This window comes from Danio rerio, chromosome 7, assembly GCF_052040795.2.
Source record: "Danio rerio strain M-AB ecotype USA chromosome 7, GRCz13ab, whole genome shotgun sequence".
In the NCBI taxonomy this organism is placed as follows: Eukaryota; Metazoa; Chordata; class Actinopteri; order Cypriniformes; family Danionidae; genus Danio; species Danio rerio.
In genome coordinates this window covers 19,108,296-19,134,488 of record NC_141027.1, presented here as the reverse complement: position 1 = coordinate 19,134,488, position 26,193 = coordinate 19,108,296, and the positions used below count along the sequence as shown (strand labels likewise).

General features: G+C 33.6%; 1 protein-coding gene across 5 annotated transcripts; it reads left to right on the top strand.

Moving 5' to 3' along the window:
• The first annotated feature begins 1,231 nt into the window (after positions 1 to 1,231).
• ndufs2 (NADH:ubiquinone oxidoreductase core subunit S2) lies at positions 1,232 to 26,017 on the top strand. Of its 5 annotated transcripts, NM_001020645.2 has the most exons (14): positions 1,232 to 1,402; positions 3,557 to 3,660; positions 3,746 to 3,936; positions 8,510 to 8,630; positions 9,373 to 9,485; positions 10,253 to 10,327; positions 10,433 to 10,510; positions 11,690 to 11,775; positions 14,121 to 14,240; positions 14,542 to 14,671; positions 17,979 to 18,074; positions 21,144 to 21,227; positions 22,048 to 22,105; positions 25,852 to 26,017. In NM_001020645.2, exons 1-14 carry the CDS (start codon positions 1,302 to 1,304, stop codon positions 25,887 to 25,889), a joined length of 1,395 nt encoding a protein of 464 aa, NP_001018481.2. In that variant the 5' UTR covers positions 1,232 to 1,301; the 3' UTR covers positions 25,890 to 26,017. The 5 variants fall into 5 exon arrangements, 1 of the variants encoding a protein (NP_001018481.2); XR_015494773.1 differs by lacking the exons at positions 14,121 to 14,240; positions 14,542 to 14,671; positions 17,979 to 18,074; positions 21,144 to 21,227; positions 25,852 to 26,017 and having other exon boundaries at positions 1,289 to 1,402; positions 11,690 to 11,966; positions 21,849 to 22,105; XR_015494772.1 differs by lacking the exons at positions 14,121 to 14,240; positions 14,542 to 14,671; positions 17,979 to 18,074; ... (1 more) ...; positions 22,048 to 22,105; positions 25,852 to 26,017 and adding an exon at positions 13,107 to 13,965 and having other exon boundaries at positions 1,289 to 1,402; positions 11,690 to 12,510.
• The last annotated feature ends 176 nt before the right edge of the window (positions 26,018 to 26,193 follow it).

Below are 26,193 nucleotides of genomic sequence, written 5' to 3'. Positions count from 1 at the left end.
CCCCCATACTGAATGTGTTAGTTTTCTGTTTCCCAAACCGTGATTTTTCCTTCACCAAACTGGACTGATTTCTGTGAGTATCTTGGGTCCATGATTGTAGTTAGTTAGTTAGTTAGTTAGTTAGTTATTTAGTTAGTTAGCTAGCTAGTTAGTTAGTTTGCTTGTTAGATAGTTTAAAAAATCTGAAAAACCGAAATTGGTGTTTGTGAGGCCAGCAGGAGGTGCTCAACCTGCGGTCTGTCTGGGTCCTAAAACCCCAGTATATTGATGGAGACTCTTTGCTGCTCAGTGAGCACTGTTTTTCGGATGAGACATTAAACCTGGAAGACGTGGAAATCTGTTAAAAATCCCAGGATGTCCTTCGATAAAAAGTAGGGGTTTAACCCCAGCATCCTGGCCAAATTTCCCCACTGGCCTGTGTCTATCATGGCCTCCTAATCATCCCCATACTATAATTGGCTTCATCACTCTGTCTCCTCTCCACCAATCAGCTGGTGCGGTCTGGCGCAACATTGCTGATGTCGCATCATCCAGGTGGATGCTGCACACTGGAGGTGGATGAGGAGATTCCCCCATTGTGTAAAGTGCTTTGAGTGTCCAGAAAAGCGCTATAAAAATGTAAGGAATTGTTAATTATTATTATTATTATTATTATTATTATTATTACACCGCACGTCTTTGGGCTGTAGGGGTAAACCGGAGCACCCGGAGGAAACACATACAAACACGGGGAAAACATGCAAACTCCACACAGAAATGCCAACCCCCCAGCCGGGACTCATACCAGCGACCTCCTTGCTGTGAGGTGACAGTGCTAACCACTGGGCTTCTGTACAGCCCACACAGATATTATATAATATGAATATAAAATGTATATACCTTTGGTTGAATGATGAAAAATTCCCATCAGTAAAGTACAGGGTGCTGCTCAAACATACCTTTAGTGATGACATTTTGGATGTATAAAGTCTAGGATCCAGAAGAAACCCCATCACTCTTAGTCTCCAGCAATAATAATAAAAAATATTAATGTGATTGAGCTAGCTCCATGTTTTGTCAAATTATTTGATTTTTTAGAAATATTCGCCAATGTGAAGTTTAAAAATTCGCTTCATCAACTGCACCAGGCATTCCTAACTTAAAAACAAACTCGAGAGTCGACTGACATCTAGTGGCTCTTGGATGAGTCTTGGATTGGAAGCTGCGGTGTAAACCTCCTGCCGGCGGGTGACGCCAGAGCCCCAGTGAAAGAGCGGCCGTGAAGCTCTCAGCACAGAAGCAGAGCGCTGACAGAAGGGAAGATGGCGGCTACAATGCTGAGGTCGCTCTCTAGACTCGGACGTCCTTCAGTTTTATTAAACAGTAATGTCAGCTCTCCAGCCTGTGCTCTGATTCAGACGAGGTACGAACAGCACGGTCAATAACACACTGCAATTTTACCATTGGTTTGGTGAAGCAGCGGCTTGCTTGTGGTGATGTTGTTGTTATGGTTTAGCCACCGGTATTTCTGCGACTTAGATTGTTTTGAAAAGCATGCTAATGTGCAATATTGCAAACTTGACCTGTTTACATACGTATTATTCTATTATTATTAAACGTCGTTTTCCCTTTTGCCATTCTTGCGTTCAGCTGTGGGAAAAAACAAGCTTGAAGCTAACGTTAGCCGTTATGAAACATGAGCAGTTACAAAATAATCACATTTGATATCTCTGATAAATCATGACTCTGAGGTTTTCTTAATGGCACAATTGTTTTTTTTTATGTTTTGCAATTTGCAATCTTCACCAATATTTGTAGGTAAAATGACCCACAAAAATAGCGACACAAAAGTCTTAGTTGAAGTTTTCAAAGCAAGAGGGTTTTATTGATTTCATTATGGATATAAAGTGTATATCTTCTTATTAAGGTACATTTGGTTTTATATTCACATATACAATAATATTCAATACTATAACTTCAAAAAACTATTGTCAAGTCTAAATAGAGAAATCATATTAGCAGTCCATAACTATCAAAGGACAACAGTGTTTACAGTCTATTAAATAGTGCTAATGTTGTATCAAAGTCATACTTGCATATGATTTCAGACTGTTTATTCAAAAGTACTGAGGTAAACAATATAGAGTCCGAATGTGTGATTAAAAAAAACAACTTTACCTCAATTATATTCTCGATTCTCATATCGTTTCAAAATACATATATTTTTAATAATTTTGCTTCCCAAGTAGATTCAAATGTTTTAAGTCATTCATCATGGAAATCAAAGGAACGTTTCTTTTTTAGAATATAATTTAGAAGTAATTTATATAGATTTAGAACATTCTTTTTTCCCCCATTGTAATTAGAATGTATGGCAATGATGAAATAAAATAAATTAGTAATGGAGGTCAGTATGAACTAAGTTGTATATACAGATCATTGTCTGCTCAAAAAAAATGGACATTTAGAGATGGTATTGATGTATTGTGCTCCCTAAAAGTGTTTTTATTATTTAATTTTAATGACCTTTTTTTGTTTGTTGGATTTAAAAAATACATTAAAAGTTTTTAGTTTACTTTAATGAAAAAATGTAAATGTGAAAATGTAAAACAAAAACACTTGATTTAAGAATTGTTCATCCAATGCAAATGCACTTATATTTGTACAGTTGTAAGACAGCACAAGCACTATTTTCCAACAAGTAATATAGAAGTATTTGGACACGTTTTTTAAAGAAGATGCTTAAAATTAATTTTAATCTATCTATTTTTATTTGTTTTTTTTCTTCCTAAGTTTTACCAAAACATTTTGTACAATCAAGGTTGTATTTTTTTTCCATGATAACCCTTGTCGACGAAATAAATTAACAAACAAGTTAAATTCAAATAAAAATAAAATTAAAACACAGAGAAAAGAAAAAAAACCTTTGCAGTATTGTTTACATTTGCAGTTAGATAGACAATATCAATTGTAAAAATAATTCAGATAAATTAATACCTACATGATAATACAAATAAACAATATGACGTTTATGGTGGTCTTCTACATGCGGTTGGAGTCAAATAATATTTGTGATCACATTTAAACCTGTTTAATACAAATTTCTTTATATAGATCAGTTAAAGGAGAGAGTCTTCTTTTTTTTTCAAAGTATGTGATCATAGGTTGCCATATCTCATAAAATTCCCTTCATTAGTTATTTAATTTTCTCTCATTTTAAATATAAAAACAGATCACACATTCACATTGAAGCATTAGTTGGGTTTTTTAGATTTCCACTCAAGTAATATTCTTTTCCTTGCTAATAAAGTAGCAAAGGCAATAAAAACTGCACTATTTTAATGTTATTAGACATTGATTTTTATCTGCTTAGACTTTAAATGAAATATTTTTAAATTTCCAAATGTTTACAATTCATCAAGAGTAAACAATCTGTTTTAGATTTTAATCTTATATATTATTATTAATGTATTTTATCTTGTGTATTGTTTATTGCTGTTGATGACTTAGTATTGTTAAAATATTTTAATAATTGTAGAAAAGTGAATAAACTTAAAACAACTCTCTTTCAATTCAGGCAGAAGCAATGGCAGCCAGATGTGGAGTGGGTGGAGCAGTTCTCTGGAGTGGTGATGTATCCCTCTCCCTCCGTTGCCAAATGGACACCTCCACCTTGGAATGGTTGGTTTGATTTTAGCCTTGTAAATTCCATATTAAATAAGCATTCTGGAGAGAAAAGAACATCAAAGTTATTTTTTCATTTCAGATAAGGATCCACCAGCACAGAAGGATTTGTCCAACCTCACCATCAACTTCGGGCCTCAGCACCCTGCAGCTCATGGAGTGCTGCGCTTGGTGATGGAGCTCAGCGGAGAGTCTGTGAAGAAATGCGACCCTCACATCGGCCTCCTGCACCGCGGCACGGAGAAATTGATAGAGTACAAGACTTACTTACAGGTACAAAATAATAGAGCATATCTCATGTGATGCAACTTTTTTGTTTGCTAGTTTTTATTGTATTTTTTTATACTTGCATTATTATTATTATTATTTTGTTGTTATTATTAAATAAAACAAAAGTTTACTACAGCATTGTTTCTCAAAAAGCCATGTTGCTGGAGGACCACCAACACTGCATGTTTTAGATGTCACCTTTATTTGTCACACCCATTTCAGGTCTTTTAGGGCGTACTCACACCATGTACAGTTGCCTTAAACCGGGCCAAAGCACGCTTGTCCCCTCTCCTGTCTCCCCCGATGGCCCGCACTCATATTGCATTTGGGCATGAGCACGCTTACTTCATCAATGATGCGCTGTTCAGTTTAACAGAAGAGAAGCGCTGTCGCTCGGCACAGTGGAGATTTCTTTAGTTATATCATTTTAGTCGTTTGGGATGCAGTGACACACAGTTAGATATTTTGCCGAACAGATCCGCCACTTTTGACGCTCATAAATAATCATAAAGTCCTTGTGCTGCAGGAATTAGGAGGTTTGCTAAAGGTGCAGCTGTCGTGCAGTGGGGGGTTTGTGTCTTTAATAATCTATGGCAGTTTGTGTTCATTGAAAAGTAAGAATGATTAATAAATCGATATGAAACAGTCCATTAAAGTCACGTCTTGTCTTCAATTTCAGGCTCAGGCTCAATTTGCTCTTAGGCCCCGTTTACACTAGTACGTTTTAGTTTTGAAACGGCGTTTTAGAATGAAAACTATCCGCGTCCACACTCGCGTTTTACCCAGCGTTTCTGAACTGCTCTCCGTCCACACCAAAACGCTGAAAACGCACATCACGTGACCACACAGACGCTCTCGGGCAAGCGCTGCAGCCCATCTACCCAGATGAGAGCTCTGCTAGTCGGACTTCTCATCAAGCATCTCCCGCTGGATCTAATCTCACTATATTTATTAAACGGGATATTTCATTCATCTTGTTGTCTTTAGCTAACGACATATTCCCTGACTTTGGGCATTGGAATCTATTACTTGTTCTCAGGTAACGTGTTTTGGCAGAGCGCAAAGATAAGTTAATGATTAATGTAACCACGTACATTCTGTATATTGACTTATCGCTTGCCTTTATTTCCTATAATGTATAAACTTATTGTATGTTATACTTTTAAAATGGCCATTATCGATTCTTAAAACTGATACTCAGCAAAAGAGAGGGGATGTTTCGTATTTTCACTGAAATTGAAAGGAGGCAGTTGTTATCGGCTCCGTTTTGTTATAAATATCCAGACAGTGAAGATGACGCTCATCTTATACAGCACGGCGCCTCAACATGTCTGCTGTCTAAGTTGCTAATATTAAAATGAAAATAGGCAGTTCCTTAAATCATGTTTACATTTTATTGTTGAGAAAGTGAAACAACGAAGCCAGGGTGATGTGAATGAAGTTATAAAGTACACTGTTCCCTTTGAAGATTTACCCGTGTCCTCGGTATAGTCTGCTTTTCCATATCAAACTGAGAAGAAGAGACTGCAGCCTTGATCAAACTTGCGAAGTCTGAACTTACACGGAGAAGATTCAGGACTGAACTGTGTGTTAGGCTACTTAATATTCAGGAAAAGCCCCAATCAGAGAGGCGAACGTCTGCAGCCCCGCCTCCGTTTTCAGATGTCTCCGTTTTCCATCATCCACACTGAGACGGAGCAGCAGCGTTTCAAAATGAAAACGGCCTCTCCAGCGTTTTCGAAACGCTCCGTTTTCGGCGCTCGAGAACTCCGGCGTAGTGTGGACGGTTGGCGTAACCGTAGCAAAACTTATGCGTTTTCAAACTAAAACGCATTAGTGTAAACGGGGCCTTACACTTCAAGCATACCACGCCATAGCTCAAGTGAACCGCACTTTTGCACACCTCTTCTAACTGGGCAAGGGCCAGCCAACTGAATCATGCCTGAGCCCGATTCAGAGCACTCTCACTTCTCAAACGAACTGGGAAACTGGCCTGGGCATGGTTCGGATAGCATAGTGTGAGTACACCCTCAGTCTCTACTAATGAGCTGATGATCTGAATCAGGTGTGTTTGGTTAAGGACACATGGCTGTTTCTTAATATGCGTTCTTCAGCGATCTTGCATCCTCGTAGTCTCGTGTAACATCATCATCAACAGCCAAAGTTAAGTTCCAAAGCTCAAGACCGCAAGTATGGAGGACGCGTGAAAGCTCCCAGATATGTTCTTGATAGAGGACACATCGATGCAGACTTGAGCACTGAGTTCAATAGAGAATTCCCAAAAATCATTGCGATGGGTTAAAGGAAGTGGGAAGTGCAGCATTTTATTTAGATTTATTAATCAAGTTCAGATATATATAACTTATTTATGTCAGTAATTTCCCTAAATGAGAAGGTGAAAGTAAACATGAACATGATAGTAGAGGCTTAAACACAATAAGGTTGTTTATTTGCTGAAATTGGTATTAAAATCTGTTTTATTTGTATTGTGCAACGTATATTTGTAAGGTTTTTGTGCATGTTATACATAAATTTGAAAAGGGAAAAAAACATAAACGCATTGTATGAATGCTGTAATGTTTGAATAGTTCTTCGTTATAAATGCATGAAGGTCAACAGCTTCTCTCACAGGATGCCTTCTGTGTCCTCGTGGTCTCCTGAGTTCGTTCATCCAAGGTGACCTTGCAAGACTGATCTGCATAAGAACATGAGTCCGTTCTCTGTTCTTGTAGTTGAGAGAGAGTCATGGTAAATGTGCAGAGCTGGTGGTTCTCCAGGAATGTGGCTGAGAAACACTGTACTACAGTGTCCCATGGGTCAAGGAATTTATGGAATATCATGGGATTTAAAAGGTTTATTCCAGACATTTAAAGTCAGGGAATTTTTTTATTTGTTTGCCAAAGTCCAATTTTGTTTGTGACTTTAAATTTTAGTTTGCATTTATCAATGTATATATATATTAGGGATTCTCGTTATGGTTCATTTTCCCAACTGACAACTGCTACTCTGTATCCAAACAATTAATATAAAGTTATAAAGAAATAAATTTATTCAGATTAATATTTAGTTACCATTTAATAATGAAAAAAACATAGAGATGACTTGTCTATTTTGTGTCTGACACATTAAATATTGCATTTTTAATATATTGATTTATTATAACATGCAAACAACGGTATACAGAACATACTGGGCCATTAATGAATAAATAGTCAATATGAGCATCCCTAATATATCATTTCTTTTCCATTGTTTCACACCTATTGTTATGGTTCTGCTATTTATCAGCATCCATTTCTTTATTTCATGCTCATCCACTTAAGTCAAATGCAGTTAACCAAACTGTACCTATTAACCAAGGCTAACAATTCAGCACTATACATTTTTAAATACATTTGGCTTCAAAATGACCACTACAAAAACTGGTTATTAAAAAAAATTAGCTGATAGAAAAGCTAAATATAATGTAAATATGACTAACAATATATACAGTCAAGCTTGAAATAATTCATACACCTGCAAATTCTGGCTTAAAGTAACTTTTATTTAACCAGCAAGTTTTTCTTTTTTTGTGACCAGAAATGACCCCGGCTTCTCCCTAAAGATAATAAGACGATGTACAAGAGGCATCATTTTGGGGGAAAAATTATTTCTCAGCTTTTATTTACATTTGAACAAAAACTTTAAGTCAGAGTTTGCCAAGTGTGTAAATAATTTCAGACTTGACTGTATAAAAGCTAAATATCACTACTATTGAGCTATCATATCTGCAAGAAGGGAGCACTTCACAACCACACAAACCACAAGTATTGAAATTTGTTTCCAAAATCTTAGGTCAGTTATCCACTGTTGTTCTCATAGTGGCTATTGAAGTCATGCAAAAATATATTCAAGCTAAAAGTTATTGTTTTTCATTTTGACATATTTTTGAAATGTTATATTGATATATACACACACAACAGTAAAGACAGACTGTGTTTACGTTCATTAAATGTCATGGAATTGCATGCAGTGCACAATTGTACACAATAACAGTTAAAATGTGTAGAGTATGCATGCATGTATGTGAATGTATGCACAGATGAAAGGAAGAGATCTAAATATTTTTAAACTGCAGCATTTCTTCAGCTAGGCTATATGTGTTTTTTTTTTTAAATAGTGCTTGCTTCGTAGAATGGTTCCCCAGTAGTGCAAAAATATTGGGTTTAATTTCAGTTCCTTTATCTTAAATTGTAGAGCGTTGCAGACTTCTGATAAAAGACATTGATAAAATCTATACTCTATTGCTGTGTAAGTCACTTGGAATAAACTGTGTGCCAAATTCAGGCTAAACATAACTTTCTGAAAAGTTTGTATTACAAACAAGGCATTAATAAGCTGTCAGAACTGAGCTGTTATATGATGCTTTATGCTGTTTTCTGCTTTATGTAATGTTGTCTTCCAAAAAAAGTGGATTTTTTTTTAAAGAAATAAGACTTTGATCATTTTTTTGTTGTTGGATATCTGGCTATATTAGATTAATTGAAAACGAACTGGCAGATAAAAAAGGTTGTCTTGCATCTTTGTATTGTTGCAGGCTCTTCCATACTTCGACAGGCTCGACTATGTGTCCATGATGTGTAATGAGCAAGCATATTCTCTAGCCGTCGAAAAGCTTCTTAACATTCAGGCTCCACCTCGTGCACAGTGGATCCGAGGTGAGGAACAAAACTGAAACGCTTTCAGTCTGGTTTACAATCATTGACTGCATTAAACTAGATTACCAAATAGTCTCGTTATGATAATCTTTTTGTTATCAAATACTATATTATCATTTGCATACATTTCTATTAATTAATTTTAACAATTATTTTTAATTGTCTTTGAGATATAGGTTTGCCACTAATTGTATAATGATTATACAGTAGCATAATATTACAAGAACACTGTTTTTTTTAAAGTTCTTTAGATTATGAACCCCTGCAAAATATATTAGTATCTATTTTCTGTTTCTAATACTTTGTTTTTCTCATATTATTTCTATTATGGACTAGTACTTACTTTTAGTCCTTATTAATTAGATACAAGTGCTTATTCACTATCTTCTAGTTTTTAGTTTCATACTAGATTCCTATTATTTATTGATTAGGTTCTAGTATCTATTTAATAGGCACCGGTTATCTAATAAAGGACTACTAGTATCTATTAAAGAGGCAACAGTATTTAGTCAGTAGATACTAGTACCAGTTAAATCGATACTAGTACCAAGGTTGCCTATATATAGCAAATGCCACCGATAAGGCAATAAGACAAAAACTATTACTAGTACTTTTGATTCTACTACTTCTGAAATGTATAGAAGATGTTAAATTAACAACAACAATTGAGTATGGAATAATATTTGAATGTATCTGTTTGTCTGTATCAGCTGAATAAGTGTGTTAAATTGATTTTCTGCAGTGCTGTTTGGAGAAATGACCCGTATCATGAATCACATCATGGGCATCACCACTCATGCCCTTGACATCGGAGCCATGACCCCCTTCTTTTGGATGTTTGAGGAGAGAGAGAAGGTTATCTATTTTTAAAACTTAAAAAAAAATCACTTTGTCATAGTTGTAGTTTAATATTAAGTGTGCTTAAAATGATATATGTAAAGCAATAAGTGGTATTCTTGTGAGTATGAAATTTAAAGAGAATTCAGTGTTGGAATTAAGTATACATTTATGTAGCTTGCTACTATATTCCTATAAGTGAATGTTCATGTTTAGTTTGTTCTTAATATTTTTATTTGGGCTGCACAATTAATCATAATTACACGTATAAGATATGGCTGCAATTTTAATTATGTTTATGTGCTTTATCTTTGAGAGTCAAGAAAAGGGAGTCGTAATAACAGTAATAAAAATAGGAAAAAAACATAGTTAGTTTTATGACAGCAGTAACATTTTATAAATTGTACATTTTATTTTTACACTAGAACTAAAACTATCAATTCTTTGCAGTTCTACAGACAAACAGGGTTTTTGTAAACAATTTCTATTTAAAAAAATTAGATTAGATTAGATTAGATTTTAGATTTCTAATTAGATTAGAAAAATAATCTAAAAAGTTAGATTATTCCCTTTACCTATTTTTTTGCCTATATTTTTAAATATAAATAAATTGTGCAATACACAATTCATTGTATGGGTATGCAATACATTAATTGCAAAACAAAATATATATAATCGATTATTAAAAAAAAAAATAATCGTTGGTTGCAGCCCTGTAAAGGATTATATTAATCTGTTGAATATTTGTGTGTAAATTATTCACCATTAATTTTTTGTCTCCTCAGTTGTTTGAGTTCTATGAGCGCGTGTCTGGAGCCAGAATGCATGCTGCATATGTCAGACCCGGTGGAGTTCATCAGGTAAACTTTGATTTGTCATGCTAGATGAAAACTCCTCATCTTATCCGGTTAGATGAAATATAATAATGCCATTTTGTCATAACCAGCTGAACTCTTTTGTTTCAGGACATGCCTCTTGGTCTCATGGATGACATCTATGAGTGGTGCAAGAATTTCTCTATTCGCATTGATGAAGTTGAAGAGGTATGCAGACCACGGCTACAACTGCTTTCAGTTGGGAATTTAGCTAGTTATTAGTATTAATATGTAAGGAATGTCCTGTTCCAGCTTGACTTTTGATATGGAGTTTCTGCCAAAATCAAGTCCTAATCTGATGACTTTTTTTTTTCCTAGTGCTAGGTGCAAGTTTTGGTACAATAAATGGATAATTCAGCCAAAAGCAAAATTTATATCACCATTTGCTCAGCCTGGTGGTTCTAAAACTTTAGGAAGTTCTTTGTTCTAATCAACTCAAATTAAGATATTCTGAAGAATGTTGGGTGAAAAAGCAGCCATTGACATCCATTGGAGCAAAATATGGCAGGGAAGTCAATGGTTGATGTTTTCCAACATTCTTCAGAATATCTTAAATTGTGTTGAACAGAAGAAAGAAAGTCAAATAGGGTTGGAAGAAGTGGAAGGGGAGTAATGTATTTAAGAATGTAATTTTTGGGTGAAATATACATTAAAAGTTATGAATACCCATTCAGTGAATATGCTGACAATAGATCTGCAATTTTTAAAATACAGATAAGAAAATGCAGTGAATAAATAATGTCAAAAAATATAATACTTAACATCTGTTTTATAGTTGTAGATTATATTAATATATAAATGGTTGTGCCGAACTGAGTCTGGTTCTCTCAAGGTTTTTTTTTCTTCATTCTCCTATTGGTGAAGTTTTTTTTCCCTCTCCGCTGTCACCATTGGCTTGCATGGTTCAGGATCTGAAAAGCTACTCATCGATGAATTTGCTCTTCAGTGTTTGGACTCTCAATAATGACTTCAAACCACACTGAACTGAGCTAAACTGAACTGAACTTAAACACTAAAAACTGAACTACCCTGATCCAGTTACTATGACCATTTATGTGAAGCTGCTTTGACACAATCTACATTGTAAAAGCGCTATACAAATAAAGCTGAATTGAATTGAATTAATACTATTAGTTTAATATTTCATTAATAGTAGAGTCTATTAATCTCTTTTGTGTTGAGATGTTGCAATGCAGTGTTGCACAATTAACCTTTATCCAATCGAATGCAGTACTTCCCTAAAATGCTTTCACAATACTTTTCAAAAAATGTGATTTTTGCGTGTAGATCCATGATTCTTTTTCAAATGTTTTCCTATGTTTATAAATGAACACAATATTGTTTCAGATGCTGACCAATAATCGTATCTGGAAGAACAGAACTGTTGGTATTGGTGTCATTGGCGCTGAGGAGGCACTTAATTATGGCTTCAGGTGAATCTGTTTATTATTGGTGAAGGTGATTGGTCAGCTAAGGTGTCTAATTTGTATACACAGATTATTATTTTATTTATTTTTTTATTACATGAGCTTTCCATCAGTAGAAATTTGCTTTTCATTTCCTCAAGTCGTCCAAGATTTTTATTCATTTCATTCTTTTGAGTAAGAAAAAAAGGTTTACTAAAGTTCTGATATTAATGTAATTGGTCCTGTATTTAAATGCAAGTCAGTGGTTCCCAGGAGTAAAGAAAATGTTGTGTATCCGGGATGCTAAAAGAGGTTATTAACAAAAGAGGTTATTATAACGTTATTATAATGTTTGGCGATATTTAAATGTTTTAAAATAAGCGTGTTCTGCTCACCAAAGCTGCAATAATTGTGAAATGTTAAAATGTTAATTAAAAATAACTGTTTAAAGCTAGTTTATAATTTAATTTAATCATTTATTTCAGTGATTTTCAATGATGAATTTTCAGCTTCATTTTACCAGTCTTCAGTCACATGATCCTTCAGAAATCCCTCTAATATTAATTATTGTTGTTATTATTATTAATATATATTCATTCATGCATTTTCTTTTCGGCTTAATCCCTTTATTAATCTGTGATTGCCACTGTGGAATGAACCGCCAACTTATCCAGCATATGTTTTACGCAGCTGATGCCCTTCCAGCTGCCTCCCATCTCTGGGAAACATCCATACACACTCATTCACACACATACACTATAGGCAATTTAGCCTACCCAATCCACCTGTAACGCCTGTTTTTGGAAACCGGAAACCCACGTAAACGCGGGGAGAACATGCAAACTTCAGACAGAAACTCCAACTGACCGAGCTGAGGCTTTAACCAACGATCTTCTTGCTGTGAGATGACAGCACTACCTACTGCGTCACCATTATTATTATTATTATTATTATTATTATTATTTTTATTATTGGTAATATTAATAAAAGAAACAATCAGGGCTCATACGGTCATGGAAAACCTGGAAAAGTCATGGAAAATCGATATCTATATACTTGAATATAGGTTAGTTGTCTTGACTTTTATTCTGTCCTTGGCCAGTCACAAACTCACATTATTAGTGCGGTGTAAGCATTATCTAATTAAATTTTACATAAATATAAATTTGACATCATGGTGGCACAGTGGGTAGCACAATCACTTTACAGCAAGAAGGTCGCTGATTCGAGCCCTGGCTGGGTCACTTGGCATTTCTGTTTGGAGTTTGCATGTTTTCTCCGTGTTGGCGTGGGTTTCCTCCGGGTGCTCCGGTTTCCCCTACAAGTCCAAAGACATCCAGTATAGGGGATTTGGGTAGGCTAATTTTTTTAATAAATGCATCAAAATTCAGTAATTATATATTTTTATTGATTTGACTTAATGCTGACCCATCGTGCCTGTTTTTGACATCACATTATCTGTTAAAACAAAATCAGTTCTTTTGATGACAGGAATTTATTCACTAAATGTGTTGCCACTGTTTTTTTAACAGATAAAAAGTTTATGCTGTTCAGTTGTGTGTATACATTTTTAATGCACATTTTCTAAGTTTATGAGCATGTTTTTATGCAGTATTTCAAAATTCGCATTAAAATAGGTGGATGGAAATATCCAATATCGTCATTGTAATATTAAGATCCGTTTTTATCTTCAAATATAATTTCAATGTTTAGATGTGGACCTAGAAATAATTATATACAGTTGAAGTCAGAATTATTAGTCCCTGTTTATTTTTTCCCCCAATTTCTGTTTAACGGAGAGAAGATTTTATCAACACATTATATTATCAAACATAATAGTTTTAATAAGTCATTTCTAAAAACTGATTTGTTTTATCTTTGCCATTGACAGTAAATAATATTTTACTAGATATTTTTTAAATGCTTCTATACAGCTTAAAGTGACATTTAAAGGCTTAACTAGGTTAATTAGGTTAACTAGGCTGGTTAGGGTAATTAGGCAAGTTATTGTTTATTGATGGTTTGTTCTGTAGACTATCAAAAAAAATATATAGCTTAAAGGGGCTAATACTTTTGACCTTAAAATGGTTTTTAAATTATTAAAAACTGCTTTTATTTTAGACAAAATAAAACAAATAAGACTTTATCCAGAAGAAAAAATATCAGACATACTGTGAAAATTTCCTTGTTCTGTTTAAAATCATTTCGAAAATATTTAAAAAAAGAAAAGAAAAATCAAAGAGGGGCTAATAATTCTGACTTCATTTTACGATTGCTAGAACATCCACTCCAATGGGGGTCTAAGACTTTTGCACAGAACTGTATAGTATATGTTTGCACTGTTTAACTCGATCTTTCTTGGCTTTTTTCAGTGGAGTGATGCTCAGGGGATCAGGCATTAAATGGGATCTGAGGAAGAGTCAACCATATGACAAATACGATGAGGTGGAGTTTGATATGGCCATTGGAACAAATGGTGACTGCTACGACAGGTCAGTGTTTTAGTTTGAGTAAACTACTTCATAAAGCCCAGAATGACAGGAAACGACAACCACAGAGTATAAATTAGTTTTAGACCACATAGGCTGATGTTATCACGTGAGAAATGTGTTAAAAAAAAACATTCTCGTGAAAGCTTGAAGGCAAATAGGAAAGTAAGGAATTTATTAATCATATTGAACTGTCAAAGATTATTTGCATTGATGTGCTGCTCTCAAACACTGGAAGAGAATTAAATATTCCCATGCTTGTTTTATTTAAGGTTTCATTAATGACAAATATGACCATTTTCAGATATCTGTGTCGAGTGGAGGAAATGAGACAGTCTCTACGTATCATGCATCAGTGTCTCAACAAAATGCCTCCTGGCGAGATTAAGGTTGATGACGCTAAAATAGCCCCGCCAAAGAGATCTGAGATGAAGGTGAGATATGCTTGCCAATGTATATTGCACTCAACAAGCTGATTTTTTTAATGTTTATTTCAACATGCTAGACACACTTATTTAAGGTGCAGTGTGATGCTATTTAGGTAATGCCACCAAGTGATTCATTTTTTTAAAGAAGTCTTTCCGAACATCTCCCTCCTTTTTTTTTTTAACACAGAAGTGAGCTTTTGCAAGACATGCAATTTATTAACCACAAATGCAGTTCTGCTTATTAGTTTTGCACAACAGAAACATGTTTATGGTTTCAACAAAAAGGTATCATCACATTTACATAGTGTTTTTTATTTATTTATTTATTTTCTTGTTAAATTCACAATAGATGTTTGCATGTCTTATGATTCAAGAGTGTGGTTGTATTCAGACTTTTGAACTGTTTATTTTTACCATTAAAACTGCATATTACATAATGAACATTAGAAATTCTAAAGCATATAAAAATGATATGCACTATTGTTCAGACATTTTAGGGCAGTGGTGCTCAACCCTGTTTCTGGAGATCTACCTACCGGCAGAGTTTAGCTCCAACCTTGATCAAACACAAGGAGTAAAATAATAATGTTTTCAGGTTTGAAATAAGATTTTTTATTCTGTTTTGCAGTGTAGATTAACTTTTTTTTTTTTTAATTTCTAAAGCCCTGCTCACACGATCAGATTTTAGCCACGATTTTGTCATCGAAGAAAAATTTGGGAAGTCATAGAAGATTCCTGAAATCCTAGACTAAAATCTGTGGTCACTGACAGCCGCTTAGTGCCTGTTGCGATCTGATTTTTCCTCCAATAAATTTCTGTCAGTGTCAAACACTTTCAGACACTTTCCTGCAGTGTGACAACCAAGTGTCAATCCAAGAACCAATAGGAGCGCAGAATCTGATGACACAATCCATGCTACAATCCAAATGACTGCAGGGAAATGTCAAAACAGTTTTTTTCCTGGTTTTATCATTGAGACACGCTGTGTGCAAAGTTGCCACTACAGAAAGATTATGTTTGCTCTGAGGAATCATTTCAGAACGCATGATAGTGAAAGTGTCACAGGTGGATGACGTTAAACTCTGGGGGCATTTTCTATTGTGTATGGCGCATCTTCATTGTCGTTCAAGCTGACATTACGACGGCTGAGATCATACAGTGTGAAATGAGAGCCATGTTCGTGCAGTTTGACATGCTACATTCCTTCAGGATTATAAAAAAATCACACCGTGTGAACTGGCCTTTGGATATGCTTAATAAAACATCACAGATTTAATTATGTAACATAAAAGGAATAATTTTTATGCTGTGTTGACACCAGATGGGGAACACGCAAATGAATTGTGCTGTTCGAGCGTAAATAGATGCTTGAGCACTTATTTGCTTCATTCACTCATCAAATCCAATTCATTCGCGTCAAATTCACTTCTCAATAGACATGGATTTGAGTCCACTAGATCCAATCAGAGGTGCTCCCAGCTCTGTAAGTTCATCAACTCCTCCAAAAACTATATTTGGATGATGGAGACCAACAGCGGTGCTTCTGACTAAGCCGAGCCCAGTTTTATGAACCATTGGTTATTTCACGCAAAATGCGTCAATCGTGCCGCAGGATGTCTATTCGCATCTTTGCATTGACTTAACATGTAAATCACTCAGACTTGACACTTCATCCGATACACTTAAGGTCTTTGCACACTGAAGTCCGAAATTTTCATATGCGTTTTTCATAGTCATATTTTTTTGTATTCATATAAAGTAGTCATGTTAAAAAAAAACTTGCTCACTGAGTCTGATGCATTTTAATTAATCCATTATGAAAAAACACAAAACATTTCAGAGTCAATTTAAGCAGTGAAGCATTGTTCTCCTCTCTTGTCCAAAGTAGAAAAAGAAAGAGGAATAGGCTACTTATGGTGCTCATCCAATACTGCATTAGAGGATCATTATCAAAGAGCTGCGCTATGATTACTCGGAAATGCAAAGTTTATTTCAGGAAATGCTTGTACAGTGGCTCTGAACTGCTAAAACATCTCTCAAAGCGTTTTTTAGATGCAAAATATAAACAAAATTGAACCTGGGTCCATTTTCTTTTTTTTTTTTTACATGTAAAAAAAAAATTATAATGACGAACGAAAGTTTTGGAGGCAGTGTGTGAATACGATTCACACAATGTGAGGTCGAAATAGTTTTTTTTAACTTAAGAAAATTATGAATGGAAAATTTCAGATTCAGTATGCAATAACCTTTAGACTTAGACTTTATTTATAAAGCGCAGTATAACAACAGTTGTTTACCATTGTGCTGTACACAAATTGTGTTAAAAATGATTAAAGAAGATCAAAGGAATAAAACAACACAAAATACAAGCAACATGAAACTAAAAAACAGCAAGCTCAGCTAACTCCGGTGTTAAAAGCCTTTTCTAAAAGGTGAAGGTTCAGTTTCCCCTTGAACACGGATTCACTAGAGATTATTCTAATAGAAAGAGGGAGACCGTTTCACAATTTGGGGCCCACAATGAAAAGGGCCCGGTCTCCCTTTTTGTTTTTAGCTTTTCTGGGAACTTTTACCAATTTCTGACTTGATGACCTTAAACATCTAGCAGATATGTTAACAGTCACAAGTTCAGAAAGACAAGAAGGTGCCACTTAACCACTTAAAAACAGAGTCAAATTTTAAACTATTCTAAAACGCAACCAGTGCTGAGAGAGTAAGATGGGGGTAATATGCTCATCATGTAATAATTGTAATAGAATTAATTACTTGTTTTTAATGTTTTATTTTCACATAATATTCTTTACGTTGTGTAGAAGGAGTTTTATTTAGTCTGTCTGTCTGTCTGTCTGTCTAGCTGTCTATTTAACTATTCTGTATGTCTATCTGTCAAATTTACGAGTCAGTAAGAAGTCTAACAGCTGTTTTATTGACACAAAATAATACATTTACTCACAAACAAGTGGTTTTAAACCTTCATGAGGTGGTCTTTTAAACCCAAAATAAGTTATTTTGAAGGATGTGGGAAATCAGTAGCCATTGACTTCCCTAGAAAAAAAACACTACAGAACTCAATGGTTACCAACTTCCAACATTAATTAAGCTGTCCTCCTTTATGTTCACCAAAGGAGGAAACTCAAACATGTTTGGGACAACTGAAGGGAAAATAAACGAGGACAGAATTGTTTGCAACTATCCCACATGCTTATATGAGGAAAGTGTACAAACATAAACCATATTTTACTCTCAACTAAAGGGCTTTAAACATTTTTTTCCCAACATCTAACACCCCCCTTTTCATCTTGTGTACATGCAGACGTCAATGGAGTCTCTGATCCATCACTTCAAGCTGTACACTGAGGGCTATCAGGTTCCTCCAGGAGCTACATACACTGCTATAGAGGCACCCAAGGTGAGTACAACAATCAAACACACACACCAGCTCTGTTCACAGGGGAAGATTGAGTGTGGGTCACGTCATTGTTCAGTGGTTTATGGTCATCATCTCATCCAGCTTGGTGAGGTTTGGGCTAATATTAAACTTGGCACGCACACGTGGGGAATGTGGCTTTGTGAAGTTGTTGTCTTTGTGGTACTGTTTTTATTCAGCAGTGCCTCAACATAACTGCACAACTGATGTCTGTCTGATTCTCAGAACTCTGACACTTATGTGTTGTTATATGAGAGAATAAACTGATTGACCCATTATTGTGAGACACTGCTGGCAAATACTTTTATTCATGCACCTGTCAATTGTGAAATTAAGTAATTTTTTCAGTCTAATTAAAAGAAAACATCTAAAATGCACATAAATACTTCAAAATTCAATTTTTTTTATATTTCAGTTACTATGTGTTGTGTACTGTTTCTTTTTTATTTTATTTTAAAGTAATAATTTCTAATTACCTCACTAAAACTGTTTCTATTTGCTTGTCATTCTGTAAATTTGAATCAGACAGTCATTTAGGCGTTTTAACTATTTAATTGTACTTGAATAATTAATGCATTTATTGAACATTACATTTTTTCTTAACAAATAGAGTTGCTCTACTAGGGCTGCACGATATTGGAAAAATCTAACATTGTGATATTTTTTTATTCTGAGATAAACTGTACTGTGTTTTCTCTAAGATATTTTCCAGCTGTGGCGGGAGTCCTTTTTTTACACTGATCTACCAACTACCTGTGGCGTAATTTTAATGACAAATGTCGCGGGCGCAGTCTTACAAGTCGTGATCGCATTTATGTAATAGCTTACGAACAAACGAATCTCTTTGCTTGCGAGCCGATTTCCTCTGGTCGTGCACAAAACTTCTTGCACGCCCCCTCTAATATACACTGCTCAAGCGCAAATCTTCTTGTGCACTCTCAAATAAACACTGCTAAAGTGCGATTTAGTGCGTTTATGTAACAAGTATGTCTACAACATTTATATATTTGCTAGGAATATTTAAAAATGTCTCTAATAGACCTACAGAGCGGCATTAATGCGTCCTGAAGTAAGGAGAAACGACTATACGTCGTGTTTGCTGGCCTCACGCATCACGCACCTGTCAGTCCGCCAGTCAGTCACTCAGCACGTAACCTTTAAAGGTTAAACAAATCACGCACAGCACTACTACGGTTACAGAAAAGTAGTAAAAACCTTTTGATACGTTTTAGTGCGATTATAACCCACTATTAAAAAAAAACCACAACTGAATGTTTTGAATTAAAAGCAGTAATGTAGCTGTACTCAGGTATACAGTAGTTGAATAATTTAGTGTTAAATAATACTACATAGTCTTCGTTTTATAAACAGTTCAATAGAATTTAGCGTTATTAAAGTTACAAGCGGTACATTTTTTTCATGCTTCAATGCTTTCAAAACCTACACACTGACCTCAAAAAACACTTGTGAAATGATGAATTATAATCCACATTCAACATTGCGTATACTCATGATGGGACTATTGCGAATATCACATAATCACATTGCAATATCGATTCTGAAACGGTATATTGTGCAGCCCTGTGCTCAACAAAAAAGAAAATGTAACATCGTTTGTATGAAAACCTGAAATGTTTCAACTTTTTTACTCATATGTTGTCATTAAATAATTACTTGCTTGATTCATTGTTTCTTAAGCATCTGATAGACTTGATCTTCTTTAGTTAAAATATAATATTGTTATTGTTGTTAGTAATTATTATGCTAAATATCTAAGTAACAAAATCAGCTTTAGCTTCTTTGGGTGTTTGTCATATGTAAGCCCACACGGAATCTGCGCGCGCAGAATTCCGCCAATTTTTAGCCCATCATAATTTTGTTTATTTACCTGTTGACCTGTGCAAATGTTTGTAAATTCATGTTTATTCAGTTTTTAAATTTATTTCAGTAATAATATTGTCTAATATGAAAATATTTATATGATTTATTTACAACATAATTTGTAAAGTAAATATTTTCTGTATTTTATTAGAGATATTATATGAGAGACTTGCTTTGTTTACCAAATAAAGTGAATCTAATTGGATTTGCATTGTAAATATACATATAAGTTAAAAAGGTATCACTTTTTTTTTCATTTATTAAGCTTTTAGGTATGATACTGCCAAAATCATTCCGAAAATTCTGTGCAGAAATAGCAAAAAATGTCTGCTGATTCTGTCTGGCCCTTTGTTGTCATGAGCTGTTGTCATGAACTGATTTCGGATTTACTGTTTAAGTATGTGCGATCATCTTAATAAATGTAACTTTCTTTAGTTTAAAAACAGATTTATTCTTTGAAATATATTTATATTAACAAAGTATGCAGCTTCTCTAAATTGATTTTTACAGAAATTTTGAGTGTATTTGTAGTATTTAAAGCAAGTGCTTTATAAGTCACTAATTTAATAATTAACCTTAATCCTTTAATCGACTTTTTCAATGGAAATTAATTTAAAGACCTATTTTCTTTGTAACCAATTAAAATGAACATTGGTTACAACATTAAAGGCTTTTTGTCATGACAATTTTCCTGATCATACACAACAATTTATTCTGTGACTAATTTCTGAAATTGTCTTTTTTTCTATCTGTTCTTTATTTTTTTCTTAATTATAGGGTGATTTTAAGTAGTTATCAAAATTTCCTCTGTAAGAATAGTATAATGTATATCTAAAAACAAAATTAAGAATTTTAAATGTTTAACCAGACTTTATCCAGCTTTCAGATTGTTGTGCTTAAAATATGTGCGAATTAGCACATTTATATTTATTAAAAGAATTTAAACAACATTTTAGAAAACTTGTCAAAGATTTGCAATTCCTACAATTCCTGATTTAGTCAATCAGCTAAGTATTGTATGATATACTGATTTTTTTGTTTACCATATCTGCCTGCAGTGTCTTGTCCTGAAACTCAGACTTTACAGCAATAAGAATCAAAAATGGTGTTTGATCACCTTTTACCTTTGCAACCTTTGTACAAGTCAAACTCATTAGTTCTGTTCCACAGGGGGAGTTTGGTGTGTATCTGGTGTCTGACGGCTCCAGCAGGCCTTACCGCTGCAAGATTAAAGCACCCGGCTTTGCACACTTGGTAATTAAATCATTTTAACAGAACTTTTAACTCATTGTTAATGATATATTTTAACTTAATATTCTTTATGTTTTGTAGAATTAGTTTATGTAAAAATCTGTGAATCCCAATAAAAAGACTTTGAATAAATGTCTGTCTGTCTGTCTGTCCATATATACAGTTGAAGTCAGAATTATTAGCCCCCCTTTGAATTTTTTTTTTTTAATATTTACCAAATGATGTTTAACAGAGCAAGGAAATTTTCACAGTATGTCTGATAATATATTGTCTTCTGGAGAAAGTCTTATTTGTTTTATTTCGGCTAGAATAAAAGCAGTTTTTAATTTTTAAAATCAAATTTTAAGGTCAAAGTTATTAGCCCCTTTAAGCTAACTTTTTTTCGATAGTCTACAGAACAAATCATCGTTATACAATTACTTGCCTAATTACCCTAACCTGCCTAGTTAACCTAATTAACCTAGTTAACCCTTTAAGTGTCACTTTAAGCTGTATAGAAGTGTCTTTGAAAAATATCTAGTCAAATATTATTTACTGTCATGGTGGCAAAGACAGAATAAAACCATTATTAGAAATAGGTTATTAAAACTATTATGTTTAGAAATATGTTGAAAAAATATTCAGGGCGCTAATAATTCTGACTTCAACTGTATATCTGTATGTCTGTCTATCTATCCATCTGTCTGTCTGTCTTTGACTGTAAATCTGTGTATGTCTATATATCTGTCTGTCTGTCTGTATATCCATCAATTTATCTGTCTAATAGTAATACTAATAATAATCCTAATGGTAAGCTGATGATGTTCTCTGTTTTGTCCATCAGGCTGGTTTAGACAGAATGTCTCAAGGACACATGCTTGCTGATGTGGTGGCGATCATCGGTAAGATGGACGTTTTCACACTGTAGTTGTTAGAAATCACACTTCTGTTTCCTGGTATCTGTTTTTCAACTCATTTTTTAAAATCTATGATGAAGAACTGCTTCCTCGTAATGATATATATATAAACATGCAGTATTGTTGATGAGGAGAAAAGCAAGAATACAATAGAGTTGAGAATAAAAGCTTCAAAAAATTTCAATCAAAATCTCTGTTGTAGAGAAAAGGTGGCAAAATATCACAGACTGTTTTAACAAGAACATTTTTTTTTGACTGAATCTGTCATTAATCAATGTCAGTGATAAACTGTAATAAATCCAAACGTTGATCTCGACTAGTGTTTGCGATTTGTGGTCGGAGAGCAGATTTCTCTGATGAATTTCATAGTTTTATTTTTGGAGCAATGTTTTCTGTTTAGCAATTGTCATTAAGTGGTACTGCAAGTGCGTTCATTTATATAAGCAGATAATAAAATAGAAAAAGTATTAGATGAAAATAAACCACACACAAGTGTACTCTCTTCATTTGTGCTTCTAGGTGAAATACATTTCTCAAATCAAAAAAAAAAAAAATATATATATATATATATATATATATATATATATATATATATATATATATATATATATATATATATATTGGTAAATAATTGTAATCGGGGCTTGACATTAACTTTTTTTATGTCTACTGTGCCTTGTAGTTTTCCAAGGTTACTAGTCACTCGCCATTTTCACTAGCACAATTTTGTTGTGGGGAAAATATATTTTATATGTATAAATTTGAATGCTAAAATTACTTGATTTAAATTGTGTCCACATGCCTCTATTCATTTAGCCTTTTTGTGGGTCGTGTATGACCTTGATCAGTGAAGATGAGCTAATGGGTTGTGGTTTCATCGTGTCGCATTGCATTTAGTTTTTATTTCACATGATTTTTCAGGGCTAGATGCTGAGTATTTATCAAATATTTATTTTAAAAGATTATTTCTTCACCACAAATTTCAAATGTGTCAAAACAAAGAAAAAATAGCTGAATTTATACACATTTTATTTAACAAAAATGTTCTTTAACAAAACAATTGACATTTAAAAAAAAAATTACGGCCATGTTGCCCATCTAAATCTAAAACTATGCACAGGTCCCAGGTCACCAGTTAACTCTTCATAAATTAAGTTAATCTCCTATTAGAGTAATGTGATTGTAAATGATTATAATGAAACCATGTCACCAAATATAACTAAGCAAAAGAAAGCAGATGAAAATCTTATTATGTGCAGTAGTGAAAAGGATTACAAATTTATACATGTTAGCCAACGTGTCTCACCATGCGCGTGATCATCCTCTCATTCTGTATTCACCTGCTTTCTTTTGCTGCTTCTCAATTCTAAACTAGCTTAAAAAGTTGTTTTCAACCAGTCAAAGTGGTTAGTGGGAGTGGCTGTCTAACCTGCAGCAGCTGAAATCTACCTGTGTATTAAGCTGTTGTCACACTGGGCTTTTCCTCCCATAGACTTCCATTCTAACGCACGCGAATGCGTCAGACCGGAAACACAGGGTCATGCGTCAAATTTCGCAGGCTGCTGCGGTGCAAAGTTCAAGCTTGGTAAACTCTGACCTGCGAAATCGCATCTCTTGACTGCGCGAGACTAATCAAGGATCAAAAAATGACATCTCTGGACCGAAATTTAAAACATGGAGCAATCGCTCGCTTTATAAAATGTAATTAATAAACTTGTTTAATCCCGCCCCTTTTCTCAGCGCCGCACGACAGAATATCGCATGCTCAAACTCTAATGTAACCGCAGCTTTAATGTCAAGCACTGATTGTGATTAACTAATGAACTGTTTGCTGCATTAACTACATGTAAAATGTGTTTCACCGACTAAAATAGGCCAAAGCCAGGACAAGGATAACTAAACATAATAACTAAAGTTATTTCCTCCTTTCTCCCTGAAATTAAGCTCTACATTCTCACTATATAATTTTGGTGTCTGCACAAAAATACATTTATAAAATATGCTAAAAGACCTGCGTGCACTTTAACATTTCTAATAACAAATGTGTTTATGTAAATATTCACTAGCTTTTTAAACCTGTACTTGAGAAATTATATGACATATCCTACTAAGTTTATCACATTTATCATATCATATACAATACTCTTTGCAGAGCAGTGGGTAAAACCTGTTGTTGCTTAAATGACAGTTGTTGGAGGTATAAATGGAAAATCTTTTTAAAATTTCATCAAATAATTCTTGTTCTAAATATGCAAATGTTTTAGTATCTAAACTATTATAAATTTTGTAAATATTTGTAAAAAAAAAAAAAAAAATTTAATTTGCTGAAAAATAAAAACTAAGTTTAAGATCTGTTTTATATTTGTTGTTTGAAAACATTAGTATTTGACACATGAACTAGAAAAATGATCAAGTATCAAACATTATACTCAACAAAACTTCCATAATTCATTTTTTTAAATGTTGTTTTTTAAAAAAAAATAGATTGAAATAAAACTAAACAATTTAGGCTTTCAGGAGTTAATTGTCTTAATTTAAATTAGATATGAAAAAAGTGCAAGTTAACTTTAAAAAAGAAACCCATTAAAACAACTATTTTATTAGCTTTTTGCTTTTAATCAAACATGTTTAAATGTTCTTTTTTAAATAATAAAAATAGATAGAAATAAAACAAAACAATAATTTAGACTTTAGGTTAAATGGGTTAAATGTCTTAATTTAAATTAGATATGAAAAAAAGTACAAGTTAAAAATTAAACCAATTTAAACAGCTATATTTTGTTGTTTAATTAGCTTTATGCAACCTTTCATAATTAAAAAATGTTTAAATGTTCTTTTTTAAAATAATAAAATCAGATAGGAATAAAAATAACAATAATTTAGGCTTTAAAGGGTTCAATATCTTAAATGTTATATTAAATATAAAAAAGTACAACTTTAAAAAAATAAACCCACTAAACACCTATATAATTTGTTTCATTAGCTCTATGCAAACTTTCATAATTAAACAATGTTTAAAAAAATAAAAATAGATAGCAATAAAATATATATATAAAGTAGGGCTGCACAATATTGGAAAAGCAGATTGCCGTATTTTTACTTTCTGTGATTTATGTTGCAATAATTCATCAAATAACTTGAATGGTGCTATTTTGAAATAATTTATGCATTTATTTTGAATGGGAAGATTTAGCAGAGGAGAGCATTTTCAGGAAATATAATAGACTAATTGGCAGCATAGATATATACTGTAGAGCAACGGTATAAATGAACAATATTCAGGTACAGAAATAAAATAATCAGACGAACAATAAAGTTGCATAGTCTTCATTATAAACATTATTAAATAAAATGATCTTTTAATCTACAAAATGCAATAAATCCTTGTGCCCAAATGCATTAAGCTCATTTAAAATGCGTACAGTTACATACCTTACAACACACAACTAATAAACGTTCTCATTTTTATGGTTAAACTGAAATGACTCCACTATTGTACCTGCTTAACTATAATCCTGACTATAATCCACATTACAGATCCTGCGCTGTGAATATTCTGCTTTCACACATTGCAATATCAATGCTAAAACGATGTATTGTTCAGCCCTACTTTTAAGGGTTAAATGTGTCATGTTAAATTAGCTGTTTAAATGTCTTTAATTTCATTTTAGATCTATCTTTTGTTCTTTTATTATCAATCTAATATTTCCATCTGTTTTCTCTTCCCGCAGGCACTCAGGACATCGTGTTCGGTGAAGTGGACCGTTAAAGACGACAATGGCTGATCCTCCTTCTGTCTTTAATCCATTCTAGTGATATCACGACAGACCTTTCTCTCATTTCTCTATGTAAACACTTCTGAAACCTAAATAAATATTTTAAAACTTGAAAAGAAAAGAGCCTTCTCTGTTTCATTAAGTGCAGCTTTTATAACGTGACCCACAAACATGGCAACATTGCCATCGCTCCAATACACCATTCTGTTCTTATGCCTACAAACTTTCTCACAGATTATCATTGTGTATATTTTAAAGAATCATATAGTATAAAAGCTGATTCAGCATATTTAAGCA

Bases quoted from the DNA above. Each gene is read 5' to 3' on its own strand.
- ndufs2 (NM_001020645.2), top strand. From the start codon at position 1,302: ATGGCGGCTACAATGCTGAGGTCGCTCTCTAGACTCGGACGTCCTTCA. The intron at 10,511-11,689 runs GTATGCAGACCA...ATATTGTTTCAG, and splicing joins GCATTGATGAAGTTGAAGAG to ATGCTGACCAATAATCGTAT. The intron at 21,228-22,047 runs GTAATTAAATCA...TTTGTCCATCAG, and splicing joins CACCCGGCTTTGCACACTTG to GCTGGTTTAGACAGAATGTC.